The following is a 15,537-nucleotide window of genomic DNA, read 5'->3' as shown; positions in this document are numbered from 1 at the left end:
GTGACCTCAGGGAAATGATTTAACCTTTGTGTAGGTGGCTCTGGTTATAAATTGGCAATAATGGTAACTCTTTCATGAAAGCTGTTGAAAGGATAAACTAAAATAAAGCACCTGGCCCAGGGCTTGGTACATATTAGGTGATCAGTAAGTGGTGGCTTTTGTAGCAGCCGCATGTCATAGTGAAAATAGCACAAGCCTTGGAATCCGACAGACCAAGATTAAAAGGCTGTTGCATCCATTTTCTAGTTTTGTAACCTCAGGAAAATTCCTAAATTGTTCACTTATATGAGCTCCAACTTGCTCATCTGTAAGATTAGAGTATTAACGTCTATGTGTCTAGGGATTGCTATGAGAATTAAATGGGGACAAAAAGTACATAAAGTCTCAACCTAGTACCTGCCACACAAAAACTTGCTTGCTAATTACATGGCGGGATGATGATGTTAATTAAAAAGAGTTTCCAAATCCACTTCCTTAATTGGAAGTAAAACTTGAGAGGAACCTGCCCTCCAGGTCCAGCGACCACTCAGAGAGGAGGCAGGTTTAGGCTGTTGAATCATTATTTGAGGAAGGGAAAAGGTGGCATTCTTGCCAGCCAGCTGTCGGTTGGGATCCTTGTTAGAGTGGAGCCCAGTGGCGTTTCTCCAGAGAGTGGAATTTCTGATGGAGAGGCAGACCTGACTTGGTGCCTGTGTATGACAATTAGGCCTGTGTCCAACCGACAAAACCCCGTATTCTCCTGCACCCCACGTGCTGTGCCACAATTTGTAGCTTGAGATTTCATTTAACAGCCTCTAGGAAGCAGGCTGTCACCCAGAACCCAACAGCATTTCTGAGACCAGCAAGGAAAGGCAGGCCTCAGAGTGGAGCCCCTTCTCTCTGCAGATTCCCAGCTGGGTCAGGCTCAGGGAACCTCAAGTATGAGGCACACTGGGACCTCAGCTGCTGGGACTAGAGGAGGGAGGGGAATTCAAGGCCAGGGCTTGGAGCCAACTGGCCCACCTTGGGTGTGAAAGCAAGCAAGCCAGTCCCCAGCACCCAGGGCTCTCCCCAAGACTCACTTCCTCAGAGGCCAGACCCCATCTCCTGGAGTGATGAAGGCCTCCCTGAGGGGCCCTGTCTGGTTCATCTGTGTCCCCAGGGCCCAGCACAGTGCTGGGTCCAGAGCATGTGTTTAATGCAGGTTTAATGAATACAGTAGCTCTATCTGACATCCTGCCACTGCTGTCCTCAAACCCACAGAAAGTGACAGAGCTGTGATGGAGAGTGACAGAGATGACCTAAAGTAGGAGGGGACAGAGTAGGCATGGGAACCACTGTCACCAGATTAAGTGTTTTGAATACCACCATTCTCTCCTGGCCTGGATGCCCGGGTCCCATCTGCCTAGTGGAACACTTGTCCCTCCCATGGAGTCATGGGGAGAATACAGTGAAGGGTGTCCACTATTGACACTTAGGAGAGGAGGAGCTCTGAGGTCTGCAGGATCTCCAACTGCACTGTCCATACAAAGAGGCCAGGACACACACCGTGGGGCTTGGGATCAGAGAGCTGGGAAAGGGAGGGCAATGTGAGACATCTCCTGGGCAAACACTCGAGCCAGAGCTGTTTCCCATTGTTGGGTGCATCTGTGCTCTTGGGGAGGACTCCTCTGATTGAAAGGGCTGGATGTGGGTCAGATATCCCCTCAGTGAATAGTTACAGGTTGCCAATGCTGGACAGGTTAGCAAGTTACCGGAAGAGGTTCTGACGAACCACCCCCAGGTTATTCAAATCTAGGTTCAGAATAGGTTTGAGGACACAGTATTACAACCACCCAGAGAGGAGGCAGGTTTAGATTGTTGAATCATTATTTGAGGAAGGGACTTTGAGAAGTCATGTGATGGCAAATCTTGCTGGGTTCCTCTAATTCTAATAGGTTATTGGCTCCATCAGGCAATAGATGGGTGTGGACAGGGAGCTACAAGACTCAGCTGACAGGAGACACTGAGCCCCAAGAGAAAAGGCTCAAGAAGTCAGGGGACTTTAGCAAAAGGAAGGATGGGTGACCAGAGAATTTACCCCAAAGGAGGCAGAGAATCGTGGCCTATACAGAGGGTCAGAGCCTATGAGGATGAGAGACTGGGCAGGCTTAGCGAGGGACAGAGCAGAGAAAAACACACAAGCTGCCCAGGCGTGCTGGCTCATGCCTGCAATCCCAGCATTTTGGGAGGCCGAGGCAGATGGATTGCTTGAGTTCAGAAGTTTAAGACCAGCCTGGGCAACGTGGCAAAACCCTGTCTCTATGAAAAATACAAAAAATTAGCCTGGCGTGGTGGTGCACACTTGTGGTCCCTGCTACTCAGGAAGCTGAGGTGGGAGAATCACTTGAACCCAGGAGGCAGAGGTTGCAGAGAGCAGAGATCATGCCATTGAACGCCAGCCTGGGTGACAGAGCCAGACCCTGTCTCGAAACACAGATGCGCACACACACACACACACACACACACAAGCTTCATTTGGTAAATATTGACCAGCACCTACTCTGCACTAGGTGTGGAAGAAGAAGATATCTCACCCCATTACTTTGGGGGCTCTTTGTGGGTCCCATGCCTTGTTTGTCATTGAACCCAAAGGAATTGGCACAGAGTGAACCACAGTGAATGATAGAATAAATCAATGAATTAGCCAGTCCCTGCTGAGTGCCTGAAGAGAAGTAGAGACAAAAGTGCTCTGAGAGCTCAAAGGCAAGACCATCGCTCCCACTGCACGTCTGCCCCCTGAGCCTATACCATGAGAGCTGCCTCTCCTACAGCTTTGCTTCTCCAGCATGTAACACAGGGCGGGCTTAGAGTAGGCAATAGTAAAAGTTTGCTGTTGAAAACAAATGAAGACTTCTGGCAGGAGATGGCCTTCAGCCTGAGACAAAAATTTCAGTCAGGAGAGTTGGCCATTAGAGCATCATTTATCAAATTGCAGGTCGCAACAAACCCATTAGTACCTCATGAAATCAATTCAGCAGGTCGAAACTATTCTTTTCAAAAAGAGAAGTAAATTTAACTGGAATGGAGTAGAAGGAAATAGAAAATATCAGTGCATCACTGTAAAGAGAATATGTATTTCATGAAACTTAGTTATATGTGTATGTGTATGCATGAACTACTGGATAAGATGTATTGCTTACTGTGGGTTTCAGTTGAACAGGATTGTAGAAGGCATTCTATACTGCAGAACCAGTGTGAGCAACAGCATAACTTTCCAGGACAATCAGAGAATGGAGAAAATTTTAATGTGTCTGGAGGATAATTATGGTGACATTATTTTCCACATCAAAGGTCAGAAGACGTGCTCTGACATTTGAAATCAAGATGGGCTTAGGAAATCTGTGGTATATGAGCATGGTGAGCAAAGGGGGCATGTGGGAGAAAGAAGAACATAGGGAAATATGAGGCCAGAAAAGTGGGTTAGGGGCAGGAACTGAGAAAGATCTGACCCTCACCTGTTCACTAACCAAGTTCCAGCATTTCATCTCAATCAGGACCTAAAACTGGCTCTAAACATGAGTGAAATAACCCTGATTCCACCTAAGTCTTAGAATTCCTTTCACACCCTACAGAAAGGCACAAAGCTTCCAGGAGTTTTAAAAGCAAGAGTTTTCAAGAGTGAAAAATGATGGAAAAGAGAAATGACCATGTATGCAATATGATTTTTTTATCAGCCCACTGCGAACCTAAAGCCATATGCAAGCGTCAGTGGCATAGCAGTTTCAGAAGAGCCTTTGCTCCCCACCCCCCACCTTCACCCAGGCCTTAGACAGCCCTCAGGAAGCCATCAAGAGGCCAAGCAGCAGAGATCATCTAATGGACTTCAAATAAACACCAACTTCCTGACAGCTGGCCTCTGAGCAAATTTATTATTGAATTATACTCCTGCATTTTCAGAACAAGCTGAGCTGACAGGGTACCTCATCAGTTTAAAAAAAAAAAAAGGAAAGAAAGACAGTGATAAATTACCTGATGGAAGATAGAAGAAGGCAAAGATCCTGCTTCCTCCAAAATGTCAGCCATTATATATTATTCATGTTGGTTTTTTAAAAATCCCTCCCCGCATTGAAATGAATGTTTATGATGATAAAGCAACTAGGTGATTCAATTCAGGATGCAGGCAACGACTTCTCACATCATCCTGATGAGCAGCTAACAACTCCTCCTCTGCCACTTGATCATCCCTTTATTGATTTCAAAAACGAATTACGATCTCTGTTTGCTTTGTAGCTTGAGCTTGTTCCTAGTTGTCCATCACAGAAAGCATTAGCAGAGGATGCTGTGGTGCAGCGGGAACAACTTGGGTTAGAGGGAGAGAGCCTGGATTCAAGTCCTTGGGAAAGTGAGAGCGTGTGACCTTGGGCTGGTGAGACTCAACTTCCTCCCCTGTGATGTGCGGTCACTAATTCCACCCTGCCAGGTAGTTTGGAAGATTAAATGAGATAAAATACCCAGAAGCCCGACGGCTGGCTCATAGCATGCGTTCAGTACTAACACCTAACATTTACCAAAGATATTCTATTTGGAATGTTTTATAGGTAGTAACACCTTTAAATCTCTGGCAGACCATATGATATAGGGACTTTATCACCCTTGTTTTAAGCAATGAAAACTGAGCTACTGAGAAGTTAAGTAATCTGGGCCATGGTCATAGGGCTTGTAATAGCAGAGCCAACATTGGAAGCCAAGCCCAGTTGGCTCTAGAGCCCATGTACTGAGCCTGTCTTCTTCTCCACTGAGTCCTTTATGTTCCCTGCTCAGCATCTTCAGTTCAGAAATCCATACAGTGTGGTGCCACTACAACCCTAGCACCCCACCTGGCCCTGACTTTCTCTCCAATATTCTACTACATCATTAAAAAACCCATGTGCAGTAAGGCTTCATGCTGAAGAGCACTGACCTCAGAGGTTGGAATCTCAGCCTCACTGTTTGCTAGCTGTGTGACCTTACATAAGTCTCTTAATCTTTCTGTGCCTCACTTCCCTGCTCTACACTATGAAAATAATAATCCGTATCTCATGGGGATTTTGTGGGGATTAAGTTAGCACATGTAAAACACTTAGGTATTAGGGCAGTAAGCATTCATGTAAGTGTTAGTGGCCACTGTCACTAAATAGCAGTAATGTTAATATTAGCATTAGCTATAGCATTAGTATACATACAGGTTTTGGTGTCACTATTGAGAACTGGGAGAAAAATGAGAATCTTAACCTGAAGCATCGGTGTAGTTGTGTAATTGGGGCAAATGTCCTAGCACCTTAGGGTGGCAGGGGTGAATGGACCTTCCAGACCATCAGCCCTCTGTGCTGGAAGAGGAACCTCCAAGGCCAGAGAGACCCCCTGGCTCAGCAAGTTAGTAGCCAAGCCTGAGTCCCAGAGAACCTGGAGTCCCAAGTGAAGGTTCATATATCTCAAACTATAAACTGTAATTCTGCTGTTTGTAAATCAAAGACTTTCTGTATTTTTATCCAACACTGAGAAATTTTAAGCAATAAGAAGTTAAAATATTTAGAGAGCCAAGTTTCACATTACTAATATTGCCCTCAATAGAGAATATAGGATCAGGCCTTGCAGACACCTCTGCATGTAGTCTAACTGGCCCTCCAATTAGATCTCAGAGGCATTAAGAGTTTGCTCCAAGCAAATCCCACAGTGAGGGGCTTGACAGGGAGGGATGCAGCCTCTGTGTGGCATTTTGCTAGAGGGGAGAGATCCAGCCCCTCGTGCCTCCCCTGCCTGGATCTCCTCCTCCCACCACAGTGGGGGCCATGTGAGTCCACCCTGTGGGTCTAACGCTGCAGGCCTCTAGGACCAATCCCAATCTGAGAAGAAGGGCTTAGAGCAGCCCCAGCTGCTCAACCTCACATCCTTCCTACTGTTGTCTGTCTGACCCATGACTTGCCAGCTGTGCCAAATGGCTTTCTGCCTTGTCCCTGAATCCTGGCCCCACTTTCTGTGTCTGACTTCAGCAGCCTAGTGCCCTGGCACCAAAGGACTCAAACCTTGCCCTCTTTTGACAGGCTCCCATCCCTGCCACATCTGGGTCTGGAGTTCCATCCCTGCTGTACCTGGGCATGATAACCTAGTGACACATGGGACGTCCACATCCAGATGCCTCTGGGAGCTCCTTCACCATGACTGTCTTCCTGTCAGCCCCTCCTCCCTCATCCTTTGAATTATTATTTCCATTACAGGCCAGCTGTGTATTCTTGTACACCTCAGCTCCAGCCTATTGAGCTAGACTTTGTGCAGACTCCCTTAGCTGCATTTCTGCCTGGCATCAGCCCCTTCCCCATGAAGTGGGTCTGATCATGGTTCGTTCTAGTTTCCCCTTTCCTGGTGAAGCAGAACCTGCCCTGTGCCCTGACAGAAGGCAAGACACATGGTCATTAAATGAACTTGTCTGCTGAGTGACTGTGGCTGGAGTCACATTTTAGCAGAGCTGCCTTGTATTTTTCTAACAGCACAAACCATCACCTGAAAAGTCTTCTTAGAAACAAGCTTCTGGCCGCACAGCATAGAAAACAGCCTATCTGAACATGCACCACATATCCCATGTCCCCAGGCACAACGATGGTATTTCTGAGCCATGTCCCCAGACATGACCAACCCACTTACCTGGGACAAGGGCCTTGCTCCCTGCTGGCCAGACTGTCTCAGTCCTGCTTCTCCCTCACCATAGTCGATGGGCTCAGTTCCCTGGAAGCATAGTATGGTGGACAAGTCAAGGGCTCTGTTCTTGTGTACACCTTTATCAGCCAGCAGAAAATATTCCAGAAGATTCCTATGGGAGAGGACTCAGCCTGAAGCATCAGCATTGAGCAGCCAGCTGCCCACAGCCTTGAGAGATTAATTCTGCAGCCTGGGAGCTCACGCTCCCTTGGTGTCTGAAGGAGCTCAACAGCCATGCTTAGCTAGGAGGCCACAGAACAGTGGTTTCTGGGCTCTGCCGGAAGTATAGCCTCAGGTCCCTGAAGACACTAGCAAGTGCTGGGCCATCTTGCTGTTAGATGGCCCCAGGTGGTGTCATGGCACCATGGCGGAGCTGGTGGTACCCCATCCTCAAGGAGTGATGGAAAGGATGCCCCACCTTCAGATATCATTGACCTCACCTGTACATGAGGAATGTGGACTCAGTCACTCAGAAAACCCCAGTAACTTAAAAGGTAAACTCCTCCCTCCTGTCAATCTGAAGGAGACTATGGAGCCTGTAATCCCAGCTACTGGGGAGGCTGAGGCAGGAGAATATCTTGAACCCTGGAGGTAGAGGTTGCAGTGAGCCAAGATCATGCCACTGCACTCCAGCTGGGGTGACAGAGCAAGACCCTGTCTCAAAAAAATAAAAAAAGGGACTAGATCAAGTTTTACTGGTTTGGGCATAAGGCTATTGGAAAATATACATGGTAAATATAGGATGAGCTTTGAAATAAGTTATAAAGATTGAAGCACAATGAGAAGTTAGCTTTGGGGTATAATAATAAATAGCATATTCAAGTTTATTTTGTATACAAAAAGTCACATGCACACTATCGTAGTCCCAAGGTGGATACCGAAGGTGGGCCATGAGAACAGGAAGAAAATTTTAGGGGCTCTATCTATACAGTGTTTCTTTTATCTTAAGAAATAAGAAAGCAAGACTGGTTTATTTCCATAGAATGTTGGATTCTCACCGATTTGTTCCTTTGGTCTCTGTGTTACTTGTTTACATGTCTGGACCAGCACATGAGGCATTCTGAGGGAGATCAAGATCTACTCCACAGAAAGAGGGACAGTGGGGCAGGCACGGTGGCTCATGCCTGTAATCCTACCACTTTGAGAGGCCAAGGCAGGTGGGTCACTTGAGGCCAGGAGTTTCAAGACCAGCCTGGCCAACATGGCAAAACCCTGTCTCTACTAAAAATACAAAAAATTAGCTGGGCCATGGTGGTGCACCCCTTTAATTCCAGCTACTCAGGAGGCTGAGGCACAAGAATCGCTTGAACCCAGTAGGTGGAGGTTCCAGTGAGCTGAGATCACGCCACTGTACTCCAGCCTGGGCAACAGAGTCAGACTTTGTCTCAAAAAAAAAAAAAAGAAAAAGAAAAAGAAAAAAAAGAAAGAGGGACAGTGGACCCACACTGGTTTGTTGTGTATTATTGTGTATTATGATGTAATAGTATATTACATCATAATTGTTTGTATGCGTGTCTGTCTGTGTATCTGTATAAAATCTAGTGTTAACCAAACTTACTCATAAAATGGTAAAGTGGCTTTAAAGGTTTCTTGCAAGGTAAATACAAATGGAAGATAATACTAATAGTGCAAGTACAAGCAAACAAAAAAAATGGCAGAGCTGATACTTCTTCTACTCCTAATATTAAATACTTTCCTCAACCTCGCTATGAGGTTAAAAATGATTATTTTCATAAGATTGAATGAAAAGTTAACTAAGAGATTCAAAATGATCAACAATCTTAACAGAGTTCACTTAAAGAGTCAAAATTATCAAGAAGGCTATTTGAAATATGAATACTCATCAAACCTTGCACCAAATGTATATTACGCTTCCCAAGGTGAACCAGCGATGGTAGCACATGTGTGTGATTTATAAGTGAATGCAAGTACATTGAAGGAGCTTGCTCAAAAATGTTTACAGAAAGGGCATGCAATCAAAAATGGTTCCAGAACTCGGCTCTAATCATGTGAACTCTGAATTGTGAAGCCAAGACAAATTGGGATTCTCAATTATTTCAGTACATGTCGGTCAGACTGCAAGTATCTTAAGAGGTGGAGTGACTCTCCCAAGTTCTCATGGCGAATCCTGCATTTGATTCAGTCCTGGCTCCCCGCAAGTCTGCAAGAATGGGCAAGTCCATTCCCTCTCTGAACTTTATTTTCTCACCTTTACCAAAAGAAGTTTGAAAGAGGTGATCAGGAAGGGCTCTTCTGACTCGAATGTTTCAAATTCAGGGGTTTCCCAAGAATACGTATATAGGTGGAAGATGTTGGGCTGGAAAAGCTGGTTCAAGATAACTGAGGCAGAGCGTCCAATGGAAAACTAGGAAGAGAGAGCTACAGATCAGCCTGGTGGCTGGGCTTGAAAGATGGTCCTGGGAGCTGCAGAGAGGACAATGTCAGGCTATGACTGGAAACACCTTCAGTGGTAGTAATTTGACAGGCTGTGAAGTGAGGCTTCTCATTTGGGCCCAGGTAATGTTCTTACAAGACTTCAGAAAAATTGTAGTAGATGCTGGAAAGATCCCCATTCAATCAGCAGAAGTTAGCAGAAAACAGTTTAAGGATTTACACCAAGTCAGGCAAATAAACCTGTTTAAAATACACAATGCAAAGGAGGGATTTACATAATCAATAATGGCATAGACTAGCAAATACTTTAATGGAGAGAAAGGCTAGAGTTATCATTTGCCACCTAGATCCCAAATGATATTCCAGTCTCCTGAATACCAAAGTAGCTGCTTTCACTTAATAACAAAATAACACACACACAAAATAATAAAAGCTGCAGTTTTTCTCCTTTTGCCTTCCTTTATCTGCTTGTATAATATACATTGAATAATCAATCTAACTTTGTTTCTGGCATTCTTTTTCAAAGTTTTTCAGATCACAGGTGGTACAGATGAGGAGGGTATAGAATCAAAGGGTCAGGGCTAGGCTGAGGCAAGTGAGTCTTCCAGGGGAAGGTACCCAAGCCTTGAGGGAGAGTGTGGGCTGGCCTCTTGAAAGGGCACAACCCTTCCAGCCCTAGGTTCTCTAACCATATCCCTGTCAAGGTCAAGTAGCTCAAAGTTCTCTAACATCACCCTCACCTTAAGTAACAGAAGCACATAAGCTCTTTATTCATTGAATAAATAATTTATCAAGAACTTACTCTGTGCCCTGCATTCAAATTCCAGAGCAAACACCTGTTTTGGAGGAGGTTTTCTTTTCCCCACTCAGAAATGACCATCAACCATGATCAATGCTGAGAATATAGCAGTAAGGGACATTTGGTTGGTCCCTGTCTTCATGGAGCTCATGTTCTGCTGGGGAAAAGATTGTCCTAGCAGAGCAACAGCACTCAGAGTTCATGAGGAGTAGCCCAGAAGGAGCAGGAGTGGTGTATACTGCTTGGTGAATGTTCTAGGAAAGGTGGAAGTTTCCAGATAGAGGGAACAATTTAGTGATAAGTATAAGTATTGCTTGAGCTCCATTAAGATTCTGAAGCCACGTGTAGTAGGGCTGCTTTAGCTGGATTGGGTAGTATGAGATTAAAACAGTTATAAATTCTTAAACGTATGTTGAATTCTATTTTATACCAGGTTGGGAAAAACTTCAGCCTGCATTTGACAGATGAGAGAATGGAGGTTCAGAGAGGTCAGATGACTCCAAAATCATACAGTTAGTTCCCAGAGTCAGAACTGGGAACTATGACTCCCAGCCCAGTGCTCTTGCCACCACAGCCCTACCACTTTTCCCTGAGCAACAGTTGAGGTTGGCTTTTTATTTGCTTGATTTTATTTTGGAGTAGTTTTGTCTCTCCAGCAGATTCTTCTGTTGATCCCAAACCTTGTCACTCTCTTCAGGAAGCAGTCAGGCAGATCTTCTCCCTTGTTGGCGTCGGCAAGGGCACCTCAGTCAGGCCCTGAGTGTGTGGTTGGACTCATGCCAGTATGTTTGACACCACCCTTGGCTTGGCACAAGCGCTCCCTCCTGGCAGAGTTCACCTAGCCTAATTACTTGTTTTATATCCCAGCTGCCTGACATATGCCAAACCCATGTGTTGACTCACTGGTGTCAGAGAAAACTACACGGGGGCATTTCACGTTGGCTTTTGTGAGCTCTAGCAAGTAAGTGGAGATCGTAACTCATACATTTCTGGAACTCAGCACCTAACACAGAGCCTGGCTCATAGTAGGCGCCTGATTTTTTATGAAATTAAAGGAATTTTAGTGACTGCAGGTACATAACACAGTAATAAGATTAAGGCCTCAGAAGTAAGAAGACCTAGCTTTAGTGTCAGCTCAGCCAAGTGAATTCATTTCTGGGTGACCTTGAGCAAGTCTTTTTCTCTCTTTCAGTTACTTGATTGTTTTTCACTTAACAAACACTCTGAGAGCAGCATCCCATGCTTATCCTCTCTAGAGATGTGGTCCAGCCCTCCTCTGGCTCACACGTAAATATGTGAGATGGCTATATAATGCGAATGATGTAAACATATGACCATCAAATATTAGAGAGATACTTATAAGGCGTATAAAAGCCCAAAGGAGGGGGTGATTCATTGTGTCAGGAAAAGTTGATGAGAACCTTACTGAGGTGGTGACAGCTTAGATGAGACTCTAAGGATGAGTAGAAAATAACAGCCCAAAACTCCATTACACCAAGACAGCAACCATGAGGAAGCAAATCATGTCAAATAGAGGACTGGTAATAGAGGATCATATGAGCTAGCTGGGAAGCCAAGTTGGTGACAGTGATTTGCTCCCACGTTAATGGTTTTTTACTAAGGCAGTCTTCCATTGCGGAGTTCTACATTCAAAGCAGCAACTATTTCTTAGCCACATCTCCAGCCCTGAGCGAGTGCCCAACCCTCAGTGTAGGGTCAGTGTTCCAGTGGCAAGCAGAAGCCAGCTTCAACCAGTTCGCAAGAACTGATTATTAAATGTTCAGAAATTCTGCAAGCTGGTTGTTAAACACAGCCATTATTAAAAATTAAATTATATAAAATTAAATAAGGTACATTAAAAACAAAGGTAATAAATACTCAAAACTTACTACTTTCTAATTATTTTGCCATGTTTGGTGTTACGTTTGCTCTTGAGGTTACTCAGGACCGTTGCGTCTCCACGGTGGCAGTACCGCATAATGGCATCCTCCTGTGTGTCTCTTCCCACCTCTGTGTTCAGTGACATCTCATTGGTAGCTTGAAAACAGCCATGATGAGAGTATTTACACCACAGAAATGAGCAAACGCTGCAACTGAAGCTGGTTTTCTTTTCTTTTTCTTTCTTTTTTTTTTCGAAAGTCGGTCATTAAACATTTGCCAGCACCCCACTGATAGTATCCATTAAATAAATGGATGCAGAAAGCAAGCATTGGGAAGCCCAGCACTCACATCTTTTCAAACCTCCCAGGACAAATGCATGTGGCACAAGACACAATTCAGAGGTCCCCACCAAGCTGACTTCCCATCTCCTTTGTTCCAGGGAAGGCTTTATATTAATCTGGGCTTTCCTGACAACTGAAAATCATGAAAACAGAACAGGGATGGAAGTGTTTTTCTCCAGGATTTAATTCCTGAGCCAAATGCCTGTGTTGGCAAGAGGCCTCTATGGCCTATCAGCATCCAGGGAGTCAACCTAATCTTCCCCAGAATCCAAAAGCAATCCACGGGAGCCCAGGCTAAACTTGCATCTGCTCTAGCTTGCCGAGTTGGAGGCTACATGGTAGCCAAATGGTGCCGATTCAATGTTTCCCAATTATCAGGAAATCCCCAAAGAGAGATCAATCAGAGGAGGCTGGCCTGCAGTGTGTATTAGAGGCAGCAGCCAGGAAAGCCCCAGAAAGGAAGCCATCCCCCTAGGACTGGTTTCTGTCCAGGCAGAATCCAGAGGCACATATGTCTGGAGAAGGCTGGATGGTGGCCAGCGTCAGGAGATGAGATCTGTTAGTAATTCTCTGGAAGGACAGAGTTCCAGCAATACAAAATTCAATTGTCCTCCATTAAAGAAAACATCTCTTAGCACCAGCTGAATACAATCGGTGGAATAAATCTTCCCCATTAGCAGAGAGATAGTTTCACATAAATACATTGGAAGACCTTCAGAGCAGAATTGAAAGTCTTTGCTGCGCCTCACCCGCTTAACTTGTTTGCCGTGTAATTGCATTTAGACCAAGGGCCTCGGAAGGAAACCACTGACTGAATTAGCATTAACCAGATTGTGTGGAGTAAGGTGAGGAGGGTGAGGTGGGGTGGGGAGTCTGGTGCATTGTGGGTAGTTGTTCTTGCCTTCAGAAAGGACAAGCTGACACTAGTGAGACCAGCTGCTTTACAAGCCTGGTGTTAATTGCTTTTCTCATCCAACAGAGAAAAGTTTATCACTCTAGGAAGGTAGAGATGTGGGTACTTCATACGGCAGTTACTGAATTTGAGATCTTTTTTTAATGAATGCCCATGGGCCTCATCAGTAGCTCTTCCCTAGGCCAGAAGAAAAAGCCTTCTCACCTGAGGTGAATACAGAAGGTTATGTGGCGCACAGCACCTGCGTTTTTGACTCAGCTGTCTTTCAGCGAGGGCTTTCTCCCCAGTGTGCGGATCCTTGAGGACATTGCACCAGCCAGTGCCTTCATTTCCACCCATGGCCAGTGGCAAGTGACTGGTTAGAGTGGGACCCGGAGTGGTGAGGCCCAGGTTCAAGTCCTGCCTCTGTCACCTGCTTTCTATGGAGCTTTGGGCACATAATATAACCTCTCTGGAAACCAGTTTCCTCTTCCATACAATGAGAAAGTTCCACTAACTTAGGGATCTTCCAGCTGACTTCTGCAGACACAGAAACTCCAGAGAGTTGCCTTCAAAATCACCCCGAGGGAGAGGAGGCCTCCACCCCGACTTCATCCAGGGTAGATCTTTTCATTCATTTTCCACTTTGGAGTCCTTATAAAATGTCATCTACCCTAATGTTTCTGTTTCTGAATATTTGAAAAGCCACCATTCTAGATGATCTCTAGTTGTCCCATTTATTTGCTCAACCACCATGTTTTCAATGGCAACCTAGCATTTGTTAGACATAGTTCAGGCACTGTGAGGAGAAAGAAAGAAATCTTGACCTGCCCTCAAAGAGCTCAGGATCTAGTGGAAGGGAGGAGTGTGTATGGTTTGGTAGAGTATCAAGGTGTCTGCATCAGGTTTTGTGGGAGAGAGGAACTAGTTCTGATTAGGGACATCAAGAAAGGCTTCAAGGAAGAGGTGTCATTAATAGTTGGCTCTTTAAGGGTGAGAAAGTTGGGAGAGGAGTGCGGGAATGACATTTTAGGCAGATGGAAGAACGTTGCACAGACAGAGGCACTAAGCAACATTTGCCTGGCAAGTTTGGGAAAAGCAGGTAATTTCTTGTCCAAAATATAGAGTAAGAGTGGGAGGAGGGATATTGGGAGAGGTGTCAGGTTCCAAAACTCACTCTGAGAGCATGCTAGCATCTGTCCTTCTCCTGTCTCGAATGTCAGATGAACAGAAGTACCTTCTCTCCTGCTCACTCTTTTGTATGTTCACTTCCAATGAGACTGTTAGTAACAGTAATAGCCATTGTCATTTGTGGAGCTTACCCTATACCAGCATGAAAAAACAAAGCCTCAAAGAACTGGCACATGCCTACTGAAGTTCAGAGAGCTAGGAAGTGACAGAGCCAAGATTAGAACCCAGATCATTGAACTACACATCCACACACAGAACTAGGTGATATTGCCCTCTGTGATCAGCTTTATCTCCTTACAGCATTATACAGTATCCTTAGAAAATAACCTCCGAGTGAGATCATTGAATCACCTGCCAATAGTAATTCTCTCAAGGACACTTTGATGCCCTAAACCGAGGTGATATTTTTTAAAGATTATTATGCATCTTGAGTGAACACCATGAGCCCCTGGGTACCAGATGTGTCTGAGTGACTGATTTTCTGGCTTCTGGCCTCTCGGAGTTCCCTGCCAGCCAGGGCTCTGACCGTGAAAGGTGTATCATGTTTATTCTCTCTTCTCTTCCCACAGGCATGCTTGTGTTATTCGTGGCCAAGTGATGACATCAGATGGAACCCCCCTGGTTGGTGTGAACATCAGTTTTGTCAATAACCCTCTCTTTGGATATACAATCAGCAGGCAAGATGGCAGGTAGGAGACCTTCTATGAGCCAGAAACAGTGAAGGTCCCACTCTTGTGGTCCTGCCATATAGCTGCTGCTGGACTGATAATGTAGAAAGAGGATGGGTCTTGGATTCAGAGGGCCTGAATTCAAATACCCAGCTCTGCAACTTACTAATTGTATGACCTTGTACCTAACTCTGGCCTATATCCCTTTGACTCTAGATTTAGCAGTTTCTTCTCATTTGGTTCTCAGAGTAAGGAGAGGGTACCTTATACATATCCTGCTCCATGACTTATGATATAAAACAGTCATGTGAACCACTTTCTACAGAACAGACAGCTTGAGAAATCTCAGCCATTCCTGTTGTGTGGTTTCCATCCTACAGCTGCTTAGATCTATGCAAGCCATTTGGGTGATGACAGAATTCTGACCTTTGAATTCCTCCAAGAACCATCAGCAGAATGAAATAAAGCTTCCTTAATGGCCCTAGCTCTCCCACCTGCTGTGTGTCCTAGGATAACTCTCCTTACCTCCTGTGTCTTGGCTTCATCTGTTAAATGGTCCTAATGCTGTTTATCGCACAGATTGGTTTTGAGGGTTAGAAGATATGGTGGATGGGGAAGCACCTGGCGCATAGCATGTGGTTAACAAATCTTAGTTCCCCACCCCACTTTGATTCATTG

General features: G+C 45.2%; 1 protein-coding gene across 21 annotated transcripts in view; it reads left to right on the top strand.

Moving 5' to 3' along the window:
* The window catches only part of TENM4 (teneurin transmembrane protein 4), a 3,040,222-nt gene that overhangs the window by 2,945,998 nt on the left and 78,687 nt on the right, over positions 1 to 15,537 (top strand). For all 21 annotated transcript variants that reach the window (XM_054526090.2, XM_063711315.1, XM_054526091.2 and 18 more), the window contains one exon: positions 14,761 to 14,880. In XM_054526090.2, the coding sequence (XP_054382065.1) occupies positions 14,761 to 14,880 (120 nt within the window). The remainder of the gene's footprint in view (positions 1 to 14,760; positions 14,881 to 15,537) is intronic.

Source organism: Pongo abelii, chromosome 9 (genome assembly GCF_028885655.2).
Source record: "Pongo abelii isolate AG06213 chromosome 9, NHGRI_mPonAbe1-v2.0_pri, whole genome shotgun sequence".
In the NCBI taxonomy this organism is placed as follows: domain Eukaryota; kingdom Metazoa; phylum Chordata; class Mammalia; order Primates; family Hominidae; genus Pongo; species Pongo abelii.
This window is presented reverse-complemented; position numbering and strand designations above follow the sequence as displayed.